At 37.2% G+C, this 22,976-nt stretch overlaps 2 protein-coding genes across 6 annotated transcripts in view; one reads left to right on the plus strand and one right to left on the minus strand.

Annotated features, from left to right (window-relative positions):
* Nucleotides 1–2,240: 2,240 nt before the first annotated feature.
* The window catches only part of LOC104606952 (protein ROOT INITIATION DEFECTIVE 3), a 53,761-nt gene continuing 33,025 nt past the window's right edge, over nucleotides 2,241–22,976 (minus strand). For 3 of the 5 annotated variants that reach the window (XM_010272404.3, XM_010272403.3, XM_010272402.3), the window contains one exon: nucleotides 19,456–19,805. In XM_010272404.3, coding sequence (XP_010270706.1) covers nucleotides 19,647–19,805 — 159 coding nt within the window. In that variant the 3' untranslated portion in view covers nucleotides 19,456–19,646. Of the gene's footprint in view, nucleotides 2,463–10,566; nucleotides 10,980–19,455; nucleotides 19,806–22,976 lie in introns of those variants that run through there. The other 2 variants (XR_016085738.1, XR_016085739.1) reach the window with 2 other exon arrangements.
* On the plus strand, nucleotides 2,574–9,404 carry LOC104603604 (uncharacterized). The gene is made up of 5 exons (XM_088902935.1): nucleotides 2,574–4,696; nucleotides 4,766–4,842; nucleotides 6,819–7,017; nucleotides 8,629–8,757; nucleotides 8,835–9,404. The coding sequence occupies exons 3-5, from the start codon at nucleotides 6,846–6,848 to the stop codon at nucleotides 8,972–8,974; spliced, it is 441 nt and encodes a 146-aa protein (XP_088759061.1). The 5' UTR covers nucleotides 2,574–4,696; nucleotides 4,766–4,842; nucleotides 6,819–6,845; the 3' UTR covers nucleotides 8,975–9,404.

Below are 22,976 nucleotides of genomic sequence, written 5' to 3' on the forward strand. Positions count from 1 at the left end.
TAAATGATCATCCCTACCTATCAACATCATAATCCCACATTTGTAAATTTAAGCACATCCCTAAAATTAAAGTGACTAATGCCGGTCCATAAAAACAAATAAGAATTGAAATGGGTCATTGTAATGTATCTTATATAGAAACTGGATTATTTTTTTTGAAAGCTAAATTGGCATTAATCAAATGCTTAGCATAGCTAAGGGTAAATTTTTGTTTGGTAATTGCAATCACCTCCCCTAAATTTTCTAGCATAGTTGCAAGTATACCCCCTATTAGAATCCTCTAACTAATTCTGATCATACGTGAAATACTAGTTTTACCCTTATTTATATTTCAAAAAATATTAAATAAAAGGGCAATTTTTGTCCAACCAAAATTCCAAAAATATTATGTGAACATTCATACATTTTATAGTAACTGATTTATTGCTATCCCAAATCCCTTCAATCTCTTTTTGGAAATTGATTTATTTTCCTAATTTTCCCTTCATATCATTGGTATTTTGAACATTTTTGTGTTTGTTATTAGATGATTCTAACAGGGGATCTACTTACAATTGTTAGAAAGTTCACGGGAAGCGATTGCATTTACCAAATTTCAAGGGAGGTTTCAGCAATGTTTAGAAACTTTAGGTGAGGTTTCAGCAGTCTACCTTAAATAAAAATCTCATTATTCATTCAATGTGACAACCAATTAATGGAGAACACTTGGGTTTTGATGAGAATTTTGTTAAGATAAATAAGAAGAAATTTTATAAAATAAAAAGAGGATTTGCAAAGGGTTCCAACCAAAGTTAGACATACCCTAATAGCCGAAAGTGAAACTTCGGGCCCATCTGAACCACAACAGACCACCCAACCCGCATCACTTACGTACCCTAACCCAGCAAGCACAAAAAAAAGACTTCAAAATAAACATATCACATTTCCAACTTAAAGCAACCTTTATATCACTTCTAAACTCCCCTTCCTCTCCTTCCCCTTCCCCTAGTGTTGCGGTTTAGAACAGTTGTACATGAAATAGGAAGACACATGTAAAATATCATTTACTAATAATGATAGAAGAGTGAAATATTAAATATACTTTGGTCTTTAGACACTTTCAATTGCCATTCATGTTGAGAAATTGTTGTCATTAATTTCAGTCTATAATAGTTTTTGTTAAGCACGTTATAAAATACGTGCTTTCTCTTTATCTGTACTTCAAATAATGCCTATTATGAAAGTGACCAAGCAATTCAGTTACCAACTTAGGCTCCATTTGGAAGGAGTACAAATACAAATATGTAGAGTGTAAAACCATATATTTTGTATGAATTTGTACTGTACATATTTGTATTTGTACTTCTTCCAAACTGAGCCTTAATAGTCAATACACGTAGAGTAATTATGGTCTTTAATTTCAAACTTTAAATATGTTTAATTAAACAAGTGAAGAGTAATTAGTTTTTAAATATGTTTTATTAAACACAGGAAATACTTGTTTTACCCTTATTTATACTTCAAAAAATATTAAATAAAAGGGCAATTTTTGTCCAACCAAAATTCCAGAAATAATGTCAACATTCATACATTTTATAGTAGTATAGATAGATATAGATTATATTAGTTTTTAACACCACAAAAAGTGCTTGGATAGAAATTGATGGTACTCCATCTTATCATTTTATTCCACAAAATTTCATTAATACAATAGGAATTATATATAATACAGATTACAAATCTATAATTTTAAATTTTAAGTCTCAATCACCGATTACAATATTAGGTGGTACGTGGTAGTGTAAAGGCTTTGTTATATGTTCCATTATTTGTTGCTTACAATTTGATGAACTTTTTCAAGCTCTGCGTCCCTCCAACACATAATTAAGTTTTAGGTGAATCAGTGCGAATAGGTTGAACGTAAAATCTCAGCATAAATCATTACATTCATTGATTTAAAACCAATAAGTACCCAGACTGATTTAAAACCAATAAGAAAGAAACTGCCTCTCAACTCAGATAGTGGGCCAATCCCCATGTCATTGATTGAACCAATATGGATGGATTCTTGCGGGTGAACGATTCAAAGGAATATATGCCTATAGAACAGTGCTTTCAATCCGTGGTTGACCCAACGATCTGAACCATGTCACCCAGTGGCCCATGACCCAGAGGCAAAAACGGTTCAGCCTCCGGGTCGGTTTTAAAACATTGCTATAGAATAGAAATATGACCAGGTAACAGGTTGACTGGTCCGACTAGCCGGTTTGACCATGAACATCCGATTTATATGTTTTTATTGATGGAGAGAGATTCCTAATGCATGACTGCAGGGGATTATGAGAACGGCCTTCGCAATCCTTGGCGATTCTGTGGCTTGTGCACTGTACATTCGCTGATGTTTCCAATCACCATTTTAGGCTCATTAGAGGCCCATCTTGAGTAGAAATTGTATAGGTTTCTCTTCCTTTCCCTTCATTTTCCTTCAAACCAAACATAACCTTTATGCATGTATTCAACTATATGATGTAGGAAAGCCATGATACCGGAAAAATTTATAATATAATCAATCAACGAATTCGCATCATAGAAAGTGGATTCCCATCAAAACTTATCCCGCCCCCCTGAAGCCTAATCAGGCAAAATTCATTGATGAAAACAATCAAGCACAAAAGACAGACTAACCCAAAATGTTGAGAGCTGCACTATTAGCAGATGCACAAGCAAAAAACACTGACCAGACCAGTTGGGGATTCTTGACATATAAACTCTGCAATGGGCAAGTGCAAGTGCTTTAATGCATGCATCATTCATATTTGTATACATTGGACGTAGCATATAAATATAGCGCTTTGTCAGACTAATACACACAAGAAGTGCAGATTTGCAGCGACTAATTACAGAACCAATTGTAGTTAATTGGGTGTGAGAGGAAAATGGGTAAGAAACTAAGAACATGTCTCACTGTAACAACTTAGGCTCAGTTTGGAAAGAGTATAAATACAAATATGTAGAGTGCAAAACCTTATATTTTGTATGTACATATTTGTATTTGTACTCTATCCAAACTGAGCCTAAGCTTTCATTGTTGGCTTCCAAGTTTCTATATTTTCATTCTCACAAAGAAAACAAGTATGTCACCATGGTAAGTGAAACCATAGAAGGAATATCAAAGCTTTGTAGACGGATTTGATCGAGAAGGCGAGATTTGTCTCCTCGTGAAGACATGACACATTTCAGTGCCAACTGAATGAATCATTTTAACTGCTAGTTCCAAACATGAGCTTATTGGCATTCACCAATCTCATCCAAAATCCAAATTCCTTGTGCCAAGGAAAAATGCAGACAAATTTTATTAATTCTACCAATAACCATCCCCATCCCGAGGCAGATTATTAACCTGATAATATCCAAGACAATTTAGGACGGTCAGCCTTTTAAATTATGTGCTCCAAATCCAAGAAGAGATCCATCACTTTTGATGTACCAAAAATACAAGGTTATAGATAGATATATCCGATTGAGGGGAATCAAGGCATGGAGTGGCACAGGTAGAATGATCTCCATGCAATTGGGTATTAACATGACTACAAGGGCAGTGGAAGTAAGGATGGCAATTTAACCCACAAAACCGTGTCCCCGATCTGCCCCACCCCGAACGGGGCTGATTTTACCCGGTCACAAATGCACATGGGTTGGGTTCGGGGAATTTTCTTTTGCCTCGGACTGGGGACAGGGCGAAGATGGGGTCTGCTTATAAATCCCCGAACCCGCCCTGACCCCGGTTGTAAATTACAAGGTTAGGAGTTAGAACTTGCCGCCTATTTCTCTTAACACTTCAACAGTGATTATTCACTCTTCGTCCTCCTTCAACCTTCCCATATAGAGATTATAGTCACTGAGTCTACCTGCCAACTGGAGATAAGAGGAACCGTCGAGCGCCGCACGACCACAGTGATTTAATCTTCAATCTTCGTCTTCGAGATTTCTCACTTTCTCAGTCTGGTAGTCTTCCTTTCACAGTGATTATTCACTCTTCGTCTTCCTTCAACCTTCGCACATACAGATTACAGAGAGTCACTGAGTCTACTAGAGATAAGAGGAACCGTCGGGCGCCGCCGCCACCGTCGCCGTAGCACAAAGGAACCACTGACCATCGGGCGCCACACAACCGCAGTGATTCACTCTTCAGTCTTCGTCTTTGAGATTTCTCACTTTCTTAGTCCAGCAGTCTTCCTTCGATCTCACTCTTTAGTCTTCATCTTCAAGATTTCTCACTTTGAATCTGGCAGTCTTCCTTGGATCTCACTCTTCAATGGTTGCGGGGCGGGTAAATGTCAGGGATTCCCCATGGGGGCTGAATCTTTACACTGATACTGGGGACGGGGTAGGGACGAATTAGGGGATTTTTACCACAAGGCGGAGATGGGGAGGGGTGCCCCGTCCCGTTGCCATCCCTAAGTGGAAGTGGTCATGACCAGACCTGTTCATGGGCCGGGCGGCCCGGCCCGGCCCGACCCATAGTTAAAACTTAAAACTATGTAAAAACCCTATTCGAGACCTCTTTGCCTCTTCCCATTCTTATTTCCTTCCAGCCAAACCCTTCATCTCCAATCTCCACATCCAACACAGCCGAACCCTTCATCCTCACACTCTCAGGCAGCCACAACCGGCGAGGCGGCGAACGTTCACCGGCGCAACAACTCCGGCGGTGGCGGTGAGCTCTCTCTCTCTTTCTTTCTTTCTCAGATGCAAACTGATCAAGTAAACATTGTCAAAATCGCAGGTCAGGCTCGCAGCTCACAGATCACAGTCACCGACTCACCGTGAACTCTCCGACGAATACAATCACCGGCAGTGGCGGTGAGTCCTCTTTACCATTTTATTAGTACCATATATTCTGCAAATTCTGTTAGTAGTAGTACCACAGACAATATTATCTTCCATTCCTCCAGCGTCCTCGCAAGCCTTGTTTCGAATTGCCCAATCCAGTATTATTGGAGTTTGGATGCCAACATTTTCGAGATATTTCATTTCGTTTCTCATGCTCCAAAGGCGTGAAACTTGTGAGGCCATCAAATCCTTGTCACACAGAAAGGCATACCCGCATCTGCTGATATTCCATGTGTAGGAGAAGTTGTAAATGCTTCCTATGTATATATGAAAATCAGTGATGCCCTTGGGTATGGTGGTCTGGCAGCATCCAAGGCCATCATCGCATGATAACCTCGTCACTTTCGTATCGTTCAGGCAACCTGATCTGCAACCCACGTAGAATGCCTCGCCATTGTAGTCATACAAAGTTCCAGAGGTGTCGCAACCGACAGTCATGAATCCGTTTCTGGTGTCTGCTTCTGGAAGTTCCCAGTTAGGGCTATTCACTAGTATCACTACCAGGTCATTGCCCTCACCCACATAACATTCGGAAGCCGCCCACATGGTGGTTGCCACTTGCCCATGCAGAGATATGTTAAAAATTGGTGTATCATCGGAATCGGAGTACATCATCAGCTGGGGATCACCATTAGTGGTGTTGTAGCATAACCGAAAATCTTCATTCAGGAAACACTTGGGACTTAGTACCATATATTTTGTTTAGACCTGTTCATACTTCATACGCTTATCAGAAAACCGTATTGATTTTAAACACCACCATATTGTTTAAAATCTATTAGAGATAATATATTATGTTATAACTGTTGGAGATTTATGTATTATAACTCTGTTGGAGATAATATATTCTGTTAGTACCAGTTACGAACATTGAGAAAATGCATCTTCTGTTTTTCCCTTATTTCTTTTTGGTTTTCCCGTTGAAACTACGTCAGAAATTCAGAATACTGATCGACTGTGAACAACACCCGCCATCTATTCTCAAGTAGTTTTTGGTTGATTAGGAAATGATAATGGAGGTTCATGGCAGTATAGACATGCAATGAGAAACATTAAAATTATGACTAGGGATTTGAGAATTAACTATAGATGGGTACCAAGATCAGCCAATTGTGTGGCTGATTCTCCTGCAAGAAAAGGGGTGGGAAGGGAGCAAATGTATTGATAGTTTATTTCCCAAAAAGGCAGTGTATGGGTGGGTAGCAGGTGTTGGCCCAATACGAGGGAAATGTTGGCTTTTCCTATTTGTACAGCATCTTTATCACAATACTAATAGTTTGATTGTCATTTTTCTTGAAAATTCTATAACCCATGGGACTTAAGCATCATACCTCAAGTGAAAAGTGATAGAAATAGAAGAAGAGGAAGAGTGAAAATCTGTTAGTCTTCACATGCACAAAGAAACAATAGTGATAGCCGAATGCTATCATCTTGCTTGAATGCTATTGTTTGTCTTGAAATAGAAATATACTAAGTAATGTTGGTCTTCTCTCCTTTAGAATTTATATAAATTTTGATTTATATTATTTTGTCTTGAACTCAAAATTTATATTAATTTTTTAATGTAAATAAATTTTGATTTATTTGATTATTGAATTCAGAATTTATATTATTTTTTTAATGTAAATAAATTTTGATTTATATTGATTATTGAATTTAGAATTTATAATGAATTTATATTCTTTTTTTATGTAAATAAATTCTGATTTATATTGATTATTGAATTCATAATTTATACTGAACTTATATTCTTTTTTAATGTAAATAAATTCTAATTTATATTGATTATTGAATTCAGAATTTATATTGGATAATCTGCAATTGATTTTTTTTTGCAGATTCAGAAATTATATTCTTTTTTAATGTAAACAAATTGCAGAAATTTCTTTTAGTTTTTTATTTAATATATGCTTGTCTTATTGATAAAATTAGAATTCATTATGCAGGTTATTTCATATTTAATAATTACTATCATGTCAATGGCAAGTGAAAATGCGGCTGCTGGAGTAGATATAGTTGATGATGACTATCAAGAGTTTGACCAGACTTCCACTAAGAAAAGATTGACATCTAAGGTGTGGGAAGAAATGGAAAAGATTAATTCGGAGAAGGCACGATGTAAGCACTGCATGAAAATATTACAAGGTAAGTCAAGTAAGGGAACTACTCACTTGAAGCGTCATTTAGAGCGTTGCCCTAGACGTAGAATTCAGGATATTAGACAATACAAAGTAACTACTCAATCAAACACTGATGGGAGTACTTCTTTGAAAAACTACAAGTTTGATCAAAAAAAGTCTCGTAAAGCATTATCAATTTTTCTTGTATGTGGAAAACACCCTTCTACTACTGTTAAAGAACCTGGTTTTAGATTCTTTATTCAATCTATAAATCCTGAATTCAAAAATGTGAGTAGGCATACTGCTAAAAGAGATATCATGTCTAGTATGTGAAAGAGAGAGAGGGTGTGAAAAGTGATTTGTCTAATACACTTGGTCGGATTTGTTTAACTTCCGATAATTGGAGATCTGAGCATACTGATGATGAATTCATGTGTATAAACTGTTCATTGGATTGACAACAATTGGAAGTTACAGAAAAGAATTATTCGCTTTAAAGCTTTGGCACCTCCTTTTGATGGACTGTCTTAAACAGATGAGGTGGTCATGTGCTTAAGCGAATGGAATATTGATCAAAAAATTTTTAGCATCACATTAGATAATGCTAGTTACAATGATGTGATGACTAACTCTTTGAAATTGAGTTCTTCAATACATAAATCTTTGGTGTGGTGGTGATTTTTTCAAAGTTCGTTGTTGTAGCCATATTTTGAATCTTATTGTGCAAGCTGGTTTGAATATTGTTGATGATGTTGCTTGTAAGATTCGGGATGGTGCGAAAAATATAAAGAAATCAGCTGTCCGGAAGCATAGATTTTATGAACTTGCTGAAAAAAGTTTTCACTTAAATACAACTAGAAGATTGAAGTTAGATATGTGTGAGATGGAATTCAACTTATTTGATGCTTGAACATGCCATTTATTATAAACAAGTCTTACAACATTGGGGGCAAAGGGATAATATTTTTAAAATGTTTATGCTTTCGGAAGAAGAATGAGGAAAAGTGGATAAGATTCACAAGTTCTTAAAGGTTTTTTATGATGCTACTTGTATGTTTTCTGCCACCAAGTACCCTATTTCAAACATTTATTTCAAGAGAGTGTGGATGATTCATAGACATTTGATGTTAGTGAGTAAGGAACCTCAGAATTTTATGACTGATATGGTTAGAAAAATAAAGGAAAAATTTGATAAATATTGGGCTGAATATAGTATGATTTTGTCTTGTGCTGCTGTGTTGGATTCTCGTTGCAAGCTTAGGTTAGTGAAGTATTGTTTTGATAAACTTTATGGGGATAAAACTGAGGAGCATGTTAATGCTATAACTAAAACTCAATGATTTGTTTAATGAATACAAAGAAAATTTTTCCTCCACCTCCTTTGTTGGATCTTCTATTCAATTTGACATGAGTGAGAAAAATGATGATAGTGATAGATTTGAGGATTATGAGCAATTTTTGAATTCAAAAAGAAAGATTCAAAGTGAAAAAACTCAGTTAGACCTTTACTTGGAGAAACAAAACCTTGATATCAAAGCAGATGTTGATGTTTTGGAGTATTAGAATAAGAGTTCACTTAGGTATCCTGAATTGGCATCAATGGCTCGAGATATTTTGGCTATTCTTATTTCCACAGTTGCATCCGAATCTGCATTTAGCATTGGAAAGAAGGTGATCAATCCTTGGAAAAGTTCACTTGAGTCCAAGACAATTCAAGCTTTAGTTTGTCTTGAAGATTGGCTTCGTGCACAAGGCCTTGTATTAGGTAATTTTTTTATTTATTATTTATTAAAATATATGATTCATTGAATTTTTTCTAATAGATTTTCCAATTGTATGCAGGGGGGTCAAGCTTGTTAGGGGCTTCTTCAGGATCAAGCTTGTTAGGGGCTTCTTCAGGATCAAGCTTGTTAGAAGATGATGGAGAATCAAATAGTAGTGATGATGATGATGAAAATGTTGAACTTGATGATATGTTTTAGATATTATAATAACATATATTTCCATTACTTATTTGTCATTTGACATGATAACAAATTACATATGTGACATGAGTACTGAATTTATCTCTTATTTTCTTTTGTAGGATGGCTTGGAACTTGGAAGTTGGAATGTTCAATCTTGTTGGTGAATTCAAGAATGAATGGAGATGGCTAGAAGCCTAAAACATGTTCTATTTGATATGGTCATATGGGCAATGGTCTTTTATTTTATTTTTTAGAATGGCTTGAAACTTGAGAATTGGAATATTCCTTGTTGTTGGTGAATTCAAAAATGGATGGAGAACATGTTTTATAGATTTTGTTTGTCTTATTCAGATTATTTTTTTATGACTTTGGAGGAACATGAACTTGAAGTTATATGAATTTAATTTTAGTGTGTGATGTTATTTGTAGGAATATGAATCTATATGATTTGCTCTTAAGCCTCTTATGTGTTTTATTTCAGGTTTGCCTTGGTTGTATAGAAACAACCAAACAACAGGTAATATATTAAACAACCTTAAAAAAGGTTGTTGATTCACTTGAAAATAAAAGAATGAAATTAAAATGGGTTCTGTGATTTCCATTTGAATAAATTTTTTGATTCAAGAATGTAAAATTGTGTTTATTTAAATAGGGGAAAAAACATTTGAATTAAAATAGATAATGTAGAAAAAATTTTAATTTCTTTTATTAGATCGGGTTTCGGGCTCAGACTTGGGTTTCGGGCTTTTTATCAGGGCCGGGCTCAGGCCCAAATTCTAGGCCCATTGGTCGGGCCGGGCTTGGGCTCGGGCCAATTATTTTTTCGTTAATGAATACTAAAAGCCCGGCCCGAGCCCGGCCTGGCCCAGCCCATGAACAAGTCTAGTCATGACTATTGGCTATGACTTCCTAGTCATTGGCATAGGAAAATAAATTGCAAGCTGTCCCTAATAAGGACTCCCTATACTTTGGACCACCAATATATAATCTAATTACACCAGCAAGCTTAAATTGTTAGGTCTATGGGTGTTCCCCAAGATATTGTTAAAATTAGAAATTATAAAAAATTATTTTTTATATATTTTAAATGATTTTCATTTCAAGAGAGAACTACAAGATGGATCCATTAAAATCATTGATCAAACAATCATTTGTCACAATATTTTAAGAAAAACATGAAAACTTAAAATATAATTTATTTTATAAATCATATATTCTTAATGATTTTCATGTCACATAAAAAATGGTTTTCATGGGAAGGAAAAACTATAATATGGGATTATCAATGGAGGTCGACTTCAATTAGTGCAAGGCCTATTCGAACAGCCTATACAGCTTTGCATCGGGAACATCTCCATACTTCTATGCTTTATTTCATGGAGAGATATTCCCAATGCAAGGCTATGATGGTTGTTCAAACTGGCTTTGCACTGACTGAATCCCATCACTTATTAATGACCTAACAACAATTTAATGTGTCCTACAATGAATTTTTACTAGACTGGAAGATCAAACATTACTTAATGTGTAATCGGTAAGATATTGAATTGTATGATATGTTAGAGTTAGATCAAAAAGAGAGAGAGAGAGAGAGAAAACACAACAAATTGGTAGGTGTGTCATTTGGTGACGGTTGACACCACAAAAGATATTTATATTAAAGAAAGTAAAATGACAAATCTACCCTTGGTGTACAAAAGAAAGAGTAATAAAATAGATGTACAATTAAAGAAGTAAAAGTACAAAAATAGCCTTGCGGCTAGATCTTCTCATTATCTCTACACTCCCCCTCAAACTGATGCCTAGGAATAAGCATCAGTTTGTCCATGAGAAATAGATGTCGAGCTCGAGCCATTGCTTTAGCCAACAGGTTTGCTAGTTGGAGCCCGAAGGAGACATGAGGAAGAGATATAATACCATCAAGAAGAAGACCGCGGATGAAGTGGCAATCAACTTCTATGTGTTTTGGTGCGCTCATGAAAGACAGGGTTGGAGGTAATTTTGATTGCACTGACATTGTCTGCATAGAGAGAAACAGACAGTGATAGTTCATTAAGTATGTCAAGTAGAAGAACCTAAAGCCATATGATTTCACTACACACAGAAGACATAGCTCTGTATTCAACTTCAATGGAAGATTTTGATACAGTAGGTTGTTTCTTACACTTCCATGACATAAGAGAGTTGCCTAAGAATACACACCAACCGATAATGGATCGTTGGGTATCAAGGAGTCCAGCCCAATTAGCATCCGCATAAGCCGTAAGGTTAAAGGGGGATGAAGAGGAGAAAAATATCCCGGATGATAAGGTGCCTTGCACATATCTAATGATCCAACGAACTACAAATAGATGAGGTTGTCTTGAAGAAGACACGAATTGGCTCACCAGTTGAACTGCATATGATATATCTGGTCGAGTCATAGTGAGATAGATTAAACTACCTACTAGTTGACTATAAAGGGTAGAATCTTCAAGGAGAGAAATATAATTTTTGTTGAGTTTCAAATTCAATTCTAGTGGGGTGTCCACAATCTTGGAATCATTGGGATTGGCTAGTTTAACCAAATCAGCCGCATACTTTTGTTGGTTAATAAAATAACCCCAAGAAAAGCCCCAAGAAATATGTCAGAGGCCCCAAGCCCTTCATCTTAAAGGATTCACTGAGTAACTGTGGTAGCTCAGCAATTCCTTCTACATCATCCCTTGTAATGAGTATATCATCGACATAATGAAGTAAGATCATCACTCCCTACTTTCGCCTTAAAGTGAATAAAGAATAATCTGAATTACTCTAAATAAACCCTGCATTAGTGATAACAAATCTGAACTTCTCAAACCAAGCTCTAGGAGCTTGCTTTAAAGCATAGAGTGACTTCTTTTTTTTTTATTAGTAAATATGTGTTTTATTAAAATTTAGATTCAGATTGTAAACATTTTATACAATTTGATGATGGGACTATTGATCCCTTTTCCTCACTCTATTTATCCCTAAATAATTGTTCTCTCAATGCCCTTTGTTTTGCTAATCCATCAACTAGCCCATTTGCACTTCTACGGACCCATTTAAATTCAGCCTCAACCTCCTTGGCAATCTTCTCCACTTCCCTAATCACATGTTTAACCGTCCATGGGGTGTGGCTGCTATTTGTTGCCCATGAAATTACTACTTTTGAATCCCCTTCCACTTCAACATGTCTGCATCCTAGTTGTTTGGCTAGCTTTATCCCTTGTAATAATGCCAGTAGCTCAGCCTTCAGCGAGTTTCCGTTGCCAATCGGCCCTAAGAACACACCCAATATCCTCCTGCCAAGGTTTCTTAATACTATTCTTGAGATGCCTGGATTTCCATGAGCACCCGTCAAAATTCAGCTTTACTTTATTTCCTTCAGGTGGTTTCCACTCCAACCTTATTTTATCTCTTACTCTCGAAGATTGTGCTACTTTAGACCATGTTCTTAAAATATCTTCAACTGAGAAGACTTGAAAGCAGTCCAAGAGTTTTACCCAATGGGCTACTTTCACTTTGATATTATCAATCGCTTCCTCTACTGTTCTACTTTTCTCCAGGAAGATTCTATTGTTTCTCTCTTCCCATATTACTCAGTAGATTGCTGCCTTTGTTGCTTTCCACATTACCATCCTTCTTTTCTTTCTCTGTCTCAAGAAATCATGGTTGAAGAGTCTTGCCACATCTTGAGGGGGAGCCCACCTGCAGCCAAAGAGAGTACAAAAGAAATCCCAAATTCGATGCACAAAAGAACAAGATATCATTAAATGATAAAGGGTCTCACCACTTTCCTTACACAGTGAACACACGTGAGGAGAAAGGTACATATATGGCCTTCTTTTTTGCAGCATATCACAAGTGTTTACCTTACCAAGGAATACTTCCCAACAGAAAGCTTAGATCTTTGGGGGAATAGGCTTGCACCAGATTTCCTTCACAGGGAAGGTCCCACCTAGAGGGTTGGGGGAAGCAAGTACTTTGAAGAAAGAGGAGCAAGAAAAGAGGTCGTCTGGAGAGCCTACCCAAATTCTTGAATCTTCCAATGAAGGGTCCAGGTGGATTTGCCCTAGGAGGTTCAGCAAGCGGGTTAAGGATTCACACTCATTCTCCCTTAATCCCCTTCTAAAGCCTAAATTCCAGTTCACACCAGTTGGACACAGAGATCCTAACATGGATATAGCATTCCCCTTAAGGTTAGATAATGCAAAGAGATCAAGAAATCTATCTTTTAGTGGGGTTTCCCCTACCCATAGATCTTCCCAAAATAGAATTCTATTACATTGTCCCACATCAAACTGGATGGAATTGAGGAAAGTATGGTAGATTTCATGAATTGCTTTCCACGGAGCAGCCAAAGATCTGAGGGGAAACTTTTGCACCCCAGCCATTTCCAACCACCCCATGAATGCTCTCAATCACTCTGTGCCACAATTTGTCACCCTCAAATGGAATCCTCCAAAGCCACTTACCTAGTAGAGTTGTGTTCCTTAAAAGGATGTTTCCAATTCCCAAGCATAGAGTGACTTCTTCAAACGACAAACAAGTTGTGGGTCTATACAATATCCAGGAGGGGGCTTCATATAGACTGTCTCCTTCAACTCCCCATGGAGGAATGCATTCTTTACCTCCATCTGATAGATTGTCCACTGTTTGGTTGTAGATATAACCATTAGAAATTGTACGGTGGTTATTTTTGCTACAAGAGCAAAGGTCTCCTCATAGTCTATCCCATATTCCTGTTTATAGCCTTGTGAAACCAACCTAGCCTTGTATCTGTCTAGGCTCCAATCAGATTTCAATTTCACAGAGTAAACCCATCGGCTCCCTATGAGAGATGTCTCAGGTGGAGCTTTGACCAAATCCCAGGTGTCATTTTTAAGAAGGGCTCGGATCTCAAAATCTATGGCATCTTTTCAATGTGGTTCTGCTACAGCCTACTGGTAAGATCTAGGAATTCTATGGTAGATAAAACAAAAAAGGAGCTATGGTTCAATGAAAAACCATAGCGGTCAGGTGGACAAAAATTTCTAGAAGAACGACAAAGTGGGTCTAAGGGGAGGATCAAGTGCACTTAGTGGGGCAGTTGGAGTGACTAGATCAGTAGTTGATCGTGGAGCGGGGGGGCATTAAGACTGAAGAAGATTGTTGAAGTATGTCTGAAGTTGCTGCAGAGGTGGCATTGGTATGCTTGAGGTACTTGTAGAGTCAAAATTGTGCAACAAGAAAGTGGAAGGAGCTGAGAATTTTACAATATATTCAAAAAAAGACACTCTCAAGGAAAACTACATTACGAGAAATTCGAATACAAAGGAATCTTTTATGTTCAGAATTATACCCCATAAAGGCACACAAAGCCGCTTGTGCAGTTAACTTTGTACGTTCATGAGGTGGAAGGTGAACAAAACAAGCACAACCAAAAACCCTAAGCATAGATAAAACTAGAGGTTTGTGGAATAAAGATTGGAAATGAGAAGAATTATTTAAAATAGACAAAGGAAGACGATTTATGAGATACACGGCACTGTTGGCTGCCTCCACCTAAAACCAAGAGGAGTACATGGGAATCTTGTAGAAGTGTTTTGACTACACTCAAAATATGTCCATTCTTCCTTTCTACTACCCCATTTTGTTGTGGGGTGCCTGGATAAGATTTTTTGGACTGAATTCCATGTTGTTTTAAGTTTGGAAATCCCTATCAAAATACTCTACCCCTGAATCCATTTGCAACACACATCCGAGCATCAAATTGGGTAGTAACAAAAGAATAAAGTGCTTAAATACAGAGTAAACTTCAGATTTCTTTCGAAGAAAATAAAGCCAAGTGAAACGGGTGTAGTCATCAATAAAGGCACACAAAGCCGCTTGTGCAACAAGGAAGTGGAAGGAGATGGGAATTTTACAATTCAAAAAAAGACACAATCTCAAGGAAAACTACATTACGGGAGATTCGAATACATCAGACCGAAAGATCATAGCAAAGGAATCCTTTATGTTCATAATTATACCCCATAAAGGTACACAAAGCCACTTGTGTAGTTAACTTTGTACGTTCATGAGGTGGAAGGTGAACAAAACAAGCACAACCAAAAACCCTGAGCATAGATAAATCTAGAGGTTTGTGGAAGAAAGATTGGAAAGGAGAATAATTATTTAAAATAGACAGAGGAAGACGATTTATGAGATACACTGCACTGCTGGCTGCCTCCACCCAAAACCAAGAGGGGTACATGGGAATCTTGTAGAAGTGTTCTGACTACACTCAAAATATGTCAATTCTTCCTTTCTGCTACCCCATTTTGTTGTGGGGTGTCTGGATAAGATTTCTAGGACTGAATTCCATGTTGTTTTAAGTTTGGAAATCCCCATCAAAATACTCTACCCCTGAATCTGTTCGCAGCACACATCCGAGCATCAAATTGGGTAGTAACATAAGCATAAAGTGCTTAAATACAGAGTAAACTTCATATTTCTTTCGAAAAAAATAAAGCCAAGTGAAACGGGTGCAATCATTAATAAAGGTTACAAAATACTTATAACTAGGGGTGAGCAAAAAAAACCGGAAAACTGAACTGACCAAGAAAACTGACCGAAACCGAACCAAAAAATCGGTTAACCGAACCGACCGGTTCGATTTCGGTTAACCTTATAAAATACCGGAAATTAACCGAACCGACCAGTATATATACAATAATATATATATAATATATTATATATTATATTTTTATTTTGATTTTTTAAAATTAAATACACATGGGCGTGCGTGCTTGTGGCCTGTCCCCCTTTTCAGGTTTCAACTTTCCTAGTTTCCCACTTTCCCACTTTTAAAGTTAATTTTAAATGGTCAAAATTTCCAGCTTTTCCCTTTCCCAAGTCCCAATGCACACTCGCCGAGGTTGAGTGAATCTAGGTGCACAAAACACACTCGCCTTTTCAGTTTTGAAGTTTTCAGTTTTCCCCTTCTTTGCTTCTTTGAAAATCAAAACCTATTATTATCAGATATTCAAATGTAGTAGTCATTAAGCCCTCTCAATCTTCAAAAATCAAAGCTTGAAGGTCCTAAACCATTTTCTCAGTTTGGTAGTTTCCCCTTTCTCACTCTCTCGGTCTTGCCTCTTCATCTTCCCCAATCCGGCAATCCCCAGTTATTCCTCCGATGCCGGTCATCACCAGTAGTTTTTCCTTGTGTCTCTTTCTCTCTCTCTCTAAGTCTCTATTGCAGTGTTGCCTGTCATCTTCGTCTCCGCCGCGCCAACATGCAACATCAGTCGCCGCCTCAACTCCGCCAGAACCGCCACCTCCCAGGCTCTATGCCTTTATCTTTGTCTCTCTCATCTCTCATCTTTGCGGCTCCGCCACCTCTCAGGCTTTCACTTCAGGTGACAACAACCACCAACCAGTCCAGCACCAACAAATCATCAGCCACCACTTCGCCCTCGCCGACTCGCCCCTCTGCCATGATTTGCTTGTTCATTTTTTTTTGAACTTTGAGTGAAAAAACAAACCACAGTTAACCAGTCCACCAATTAACCGATTACATTGATTCGGTTTCAGTTCAAATTAAAAAAAAACGATCAAATCGGTTCGGTTCAAATAACTGAACCGTGAGCACCCCTACTTATAACCCAGCTATGAAACAACAGAAGACAACCAAACATCACTATGTATTAAATGAAAAGGAATTGTAACATGCTCAGAGTGAGAAGGAAAAGGTAAAGTATGACTGTTACATAAACCATAAGCAATGCAATATTTATTAACATTCTTAAAGGAAATAGCAGAAACAAGTAAACTACCAAAAACAAATAACTGATCAAGTTTCTTAGAAAACGGATGGCCAAAGCATTTACGCCACAAATGCCGATCATTATTACAATTAAATGACTCAAAACCAGAAGTAGTAGAAAGCAAACAAGAAGTAGAAACGGGTGCAGCCTTATTCTTCTCAAACTCCAAAGCAAATAATCGTCCTAGTCTATGCCCCTTCCCCTTCACCTCCCCAGTTTGTCGATCTTGTATCAAACAACCATCAAAAGTGAATGAGACAATGTTACCTTCCTCTACAACTTGGCCAACAGAAAGCAAATTGGTGGTGAGCTTGGATACAAATAAAGTTTTGGATAAATGAAACGGAGATGACTTCGAAGTAGATAAATACAAATCATCACATCCAAGTATATCTAACTTTTCACCATTAGTAGTGACAATGTGTTTATTGGGAAGATGGGGTTTGGAATACTGACCGATTGTGGCCCCTGTCATATGGTTAGAGGCTCCTTAGTCAATATACTAGAGGTGATTTGATGAGGGACAATAGGTTGGTGAGTTATCAGACAAACCAATAGAAGAAAAGGATAAGGAGATGCCCGAGGACATGAGCTGTCAAATCCGTTCTTCAAACATATCACCAGAAGTGTCATTTTGGCCAACCACAGAAGTAATGGAGGATGAGGCATTTGATCCATTTATAGCAATCTTATAGGCCTTGTAGCTTTCTTTTTTCTGATTTGATCCACCGCTTTTCTAAGGCCGAATAAGGCATTCAATAATGATATGGCAAACTGCTTGCAATAAGTGCATGTATTCTTTTTCTTGCAATGGAAGACAACGTGCCCAAACTCCTTACATTCATAGCACTGTACTTTAGACAAGTCCTTCCCCTTTGGTTTTGTTGCTAAAAAGACAATATCAATGTTGGAATCTTTTATCCCATCCGGAGTAGTCTATGTAGCAAATCTGGTTTCAGCTCTCAAAATTTCCCCAAGAATAGTATCTAAGTCGGGAAGTGTCCCTCGGCTCAGGATACTAGATCTGACAACTTCAAACTCATGCCTGAGATGCATTAGAAAATGCATAATCTTCCTTCTATCAAAGTGTTCTTTCATATACTTCACACAACATTCTGATGGATCTTTTCCCATGTAAACTAACTCATACTCTATCCAGAGGTTAATAAACCCTGCATAATATTCCTAGACCTTCCTTTCTCCTTGATAGTATGAGAAGATGTCAACCTCTATCTAGTACTGTCTAGAGGTGTTTGATTGCTGATATACTTTCTCAAGATACTCATACATCTCATAGGTAGTCTTGTATCCTCTCATAGGGATTGCAATGTCAGTTTCAACTGATCCTAGGATCCATGATGTGATTTTCACATTATCATTCTTCCACTGATCAAGACCCCTAATATCTAAATCATCAGGCTTAGGTACTGCTCCATCCAAATATCCCCAAAGACCTTTTGCCTCAACATGAAATTAAAAATTAAACTTCCATAGTGCATAGTTCGTACGATTAAACTTAATAAGGAGAAATTCCATCCTTTCTAATGCCATTGAATCACAAGAGATAGAAAACCACCCTTCCAAGCAAAAGATAGGGTTCAAATCAGAAGAAAGAAAGAGGTACCTTTCGGTCGATATCCAGAAAAGGAAATTGTAAGAGTCTGGTGAACTCATAAGTGGCTCAAAACCCTTCTAAATCAAATCCAATCCAATCCAAACCAATTAGAATAAGTAGATCTGCTCTGGGTGACACCAGATCTAAAGTTTCAACCTGATCCAATGTCTCTACAAGAATATCCAATAAAAAAAAGAAATTTGATGGCACTACAGTCCAGAAAAAATGTCTATAGAGTTCTGATCAAAAGCTTCCCTAGATGAGGGATTCAAGGGCACTTGAGAGTCTCCCAAATACTGTTAGGGAGTACTCTAGATAGCAGAAAAGAAAAGGGTTGAAAAGAGGTTATATGCAGATCAAATCGTGACCTGCTTTGATACCATGCCAGAGTCGGATCAAAAAGACAGAGAGAGAAGAGAACACAACAAATTGATAGGTGTCACTTGGTGACTGTCAACACCCTAAAAGAGATTTATATTAAAGAAAGTAAAAGCACAAATCTGCCCTTAGTGTACAAAAGAAAGAGTACATAAAATAAATGTACAACAAAAGAAGTAAAAGTGCAAAAATAGCCCTACAACTAGATCTTTCTCACTGTCTCTGCATGATATCACATGTTTTAAACTCCCACTACTATTGATTGTAAAGTATTTCTTCATATAAACTATTAAAGTGTGCATTTCTTATGGGTTTGTACCTTAGGCTTAGTTTGGAAGGAGTACAAATACAAATCTGTATAGTGCAAATATATACAAAATAATACAAAATACAAGGTTTTGCACTCTACAAATTTGTATTTGTACTCCTTCCAAACTGAGCCTTACTCAGTAACCTCAACCTTAGGTTCAGTTTTGATGATGTATTTGTGGGATTTGCAAAAGTTTTCTCAACATATCTAAGCATATCCATATCTTTCCAAAAACATACCATGATACATATCCATGTCCAAGCTTGCCAATACAATACACAATACTAATATTTTGAACCTTGATGACCAATAAGCTAACAATTTGTTGATCAAAAAACCATAAGAATTTAGCTCCTAACTTCCATGTAAACAGAGCCTGAACTTGTTGATTCATAATTAGTTTATGGGTGTGACTTTGAGATATAGATGTGAAGTGTATAATTTGTGCAAATCTCAACCATAAAAGTTATAAATGATTTTCATAACGCCTTAAATAAGCAATTCTCAAGTAAGAAAAAGCATTCATTTATCGAACCTATAAAACTTAGTTGAAACCTCAACTTCTAGTGGCCAGTTGTACAAGGGAGATTTTCATTGTGTTTGTGTTTGATCATTGCCCAAAAGCTCATCTACACAAAATTTATGAAGGTCTGCAAACATTTCCTTCCATTTTTGTACCATTTCCAATGATCTTTTGCAGTCAAGCTTCAATCTATCCACCTCCATTCCAGTGGCAGCAGAACTCTGTTGCTGAAGAAAATACCAGGAAAGAAATGTTAGGGCCAGGATTTTATATCATCAGAGGATAAACACTAACCGTATTATAGAAAAATACCACTAGTTTATGCTAGTGATTATACAAATGAGACAATAACACAAACAATAAATGCTAGGCTTTTGGCCAAGGTATAAATTATTGGAAGAAACAGTAGATATCGGGGATAATAGAATAACAAAATATAATAAGAGTAGACAATGATCTTTGTTCAAACTTCTACAAGGCCAACTCGTGGTAGAATCAAGTGATCAGAAAAAAACGAGCATAGCATACATGTGGAGTATCACATTTTATGTTCATCATCAGAAACCTTTTAGTAATTCAGGATTGGTTAAACATTATTCTTGAGGGCAAAGGAAATATAGTTTAGAAAATTACATCCTTTTTTTTCTGTCCTTTCTGGATATTTGGAAGAGACCAGAATAGAACAATTAAAAACGAAATACAACCACTTCTACGAATATGTAGAAACATTCATACATCATTCAAAGAGTTTATAGAGATGTATAGGATGGATGTCAAAAATCACCAGGATGTGATTAATGTAATATTGATGTCACTTCATATATTTATTTGCTAGGTATCAGGGGCATCCCTCCCCAACCCGACAAACTAGATGATCTTTATGTACTATTGTAAAGCATGCACTTCATGTACTTCTTTCCAGAACTTTTCCTGATAAAGCAGATCCCTTCTTTCATTTCTTTTGTAGTCACTTGTATTTACATAGGTTAATAAAATAACACTGTCACTTGAAGGTACCAATAAGTTTTCTGGCTGGTTCCAGTGAAGACTTGGATCAATTAATGCCCTCACCTGGATTGGGGGATTACTGGTATGGGGGTAAGCTCTATATGAGCCTCCCCTCCCCGCAAGACGCACAGACACAAAGGGGAGAAAAAGCAGAAATGTTGCTACCACAAACTACTGCTTGAATTTCCAGGATAGAAAATTTTCTAAGCAGTAAGCACCATATGCTATAGTGGTCAAAGGCATCACCTAGGCAACAAGAGATCCTTGGTGTGGCACTTAGCCTGAATGCCAGAACTTGTTCCAAAAAAAGGTTTCCTTCTAGGTGACAGAGAACTTGCTTAAGCCAATAAGAAAATCACAAAGATGACATCTCATCACAATATTATTGATAGGGAAAGTCTATGATGCGGAAACGATATGGTACAGAAAGAGTTTTGACCAATCAAAACCCACCCATGAATTTTGATAAATAACACCTGATTGGCTACCAAGTTTATAATTCCAGTTGATTGGTCAGACGTTTTTTGGATATCATATCTTTTCCATATCACAGTCGACCCCTTATTGATATAATCACATCTTATTAATGTGTGTTAGTAATATCATATATTGCTCATGTTTTACTTTAGGGTTGTACCATTTAAACATATAAAATCTAGGGGTCTTCAGAAAGGAGAAAGAAAGAAAACCTGAACTCCAATTATTATAAAACTACCTTGATCCTGACAAGATTTCTGTGTATCACTCTTGCTGTTAAAACATCGCCTAGGTGATTGACTCACCTGGATAGGATCCTAATCAGATGCATATGTACCAGTGCCTGGGTAGTCAGATTTACTAATCCCATGCATATGCTGTAAAAGTCCTTGTATGATGCAACACCAATTTATCATTATACAACAATTTTTTTTTTTTTTTGATCAATAACTCTGAAAATTTTCATTAATTAAGAAGCTTTAATATACAACAAGAAGTTACAAAGAAATCAGCATAAAAGCTGACCCAAGACAGAATTACTAAAGTGCCCAAAACATATCTGTTCTTTGAACCCCTTGCTTTGCTAAGCTATCAGCCAAGCTGTTGGCTGATCTCCTAACCCAACCCACCTGAATAGACATTTTTCTTGACATCCATTTGAACCTTCTGAAATCATTCTTCAGCTGCCAGGTCACTCCTTCCCCTTTGTGCAACCATTTTATCACAGTTTTTGAGTCTCCCTCGATGATCAGTCTATTAATCCCCAGCTCTTTGGCCTTCTCAACCCCATATACTGCAGCTAGAAACTCTGCCCTAGCTACATCACCCTCCTCCACAGGATCGGAGAACAAAGCAATAATGGAGCCATTTTCATTTCTAATGGCCCCCCAATACCTGAAGGGCCTGGGTTACCCACACAACTCCCATTGAAATTCAACTTCATCCAACCCTCTGTTGGAGGGGACCAGGTTTCACAAATCTGTCGCCTCATAGTTGATGAAGCAGCAATAAGTCCCCAAACCCTAAAGAAGTCTTCAACTTTAAAATCTGAGAACTGCTTTAAACTTTTTACCCAATGTGCCACCCTCAATGTTATTGTTTCCACAAGAGCTTCCTTGCATTTTTCCTTACTTTCAAATATTCTATCATTTCTTTCCTCCCAAATGGTCCAAAGTATTGCTGCTCTAGTGCACCTCCAGAGAATCCTTCCCCTCCTTGTCTTACCACTGCAACCATTAGGATTGAATAAACCTTCCAACCGGTTAGGAGAAGACACCTGCACCCAAAAAGAGAAACAAACCAATTCCAAATAAAGATGACAAAGGGGCAAGATCAAAAAAAGGTGGATAGCAGTCTCACCATTCAACTTACACAGGACACACCAGTTAGGGGACAAGCACGCATTTGGCCTTTTCCTTTGAAGTACATCAAAGGTTTTAATACAACCATGAAAGACTTCCCAACAAAAAGCACTGATTTTAGGGGGAATAGGATGGCACCGAATTTCTTTGACTGGAAACTGAAGAGAAGACTGTGTGGCAACCATCGAATGAAAAAAGGATTTACAAGAAAAAAAATCCATCAAGATTAGGACCCCAAATTCTAGAATTTGACCCACCTTCCCCCAAGAAAACCGAATTCAGCAAACCTAACAACTCAGAGACTGCAAGCAGTTCAGACTCTCTAAGATTCCTATTAAAACCAAGGTTCCAATTCAATCTTGGCAAGTGAGAATGATGGTTTAGGAAATCAGAAATAGGCTTTCCTTTGAACCTAAACAGATCACAAAGAGAAGGAAATTTCTCCCCTAAAGGAGTATCCCCAATCCACAAATCCTCCCAGAATCTGATTTTACTACCAGAATACAAATCATACCTAATAAGATTAAGGAACATAGGGAGGACATCATGAAT

The sequence above is a fragment of the Nelumbo nucifera genome, chromosome 4 (assembly GCF_055504915.1).
Source record: "Nelumbo nucifera cultivar China Antique chromosome 4, China Antique-T2T, whole genome shotgun sequence".
NCBI classification, from domain to species: domain Eukaryota; kingdom Viridiplantae; phylum Streptophyta; class Magnoliopsida; order Proteales; family Nelumbonaceae; genus Nelumbo; species Nelumbo nucifera.

What these genes read in the sequence shown, in the direction of transcription:
- LOC104603604 (XM_088902935.1), top strand. Translation starts at nt 6,846, where the DNA reads ATGTCAATGGCAAGTGAAAATGCGGCTGCTGGAGTAGATATAGTTGAT. An exon ending in CTGCATGAAAATATTACAAG is followed by an intron (nt 7,018 to 8,628) that starts GTAAGTCAAGTA and finishes TTATTTCCACAG; the next exon opens with TTGCATCCGAATCTGCATTT. An exon ending in TGCACAAGGCCTTGTATTAG is followed by an intron (nt 8,758 to 8,834) that starts GTAATTTTTTTA and finishes AATTGTATGCAG; the next exon opens with GGGGGTCAAGCTTGTTAGGG.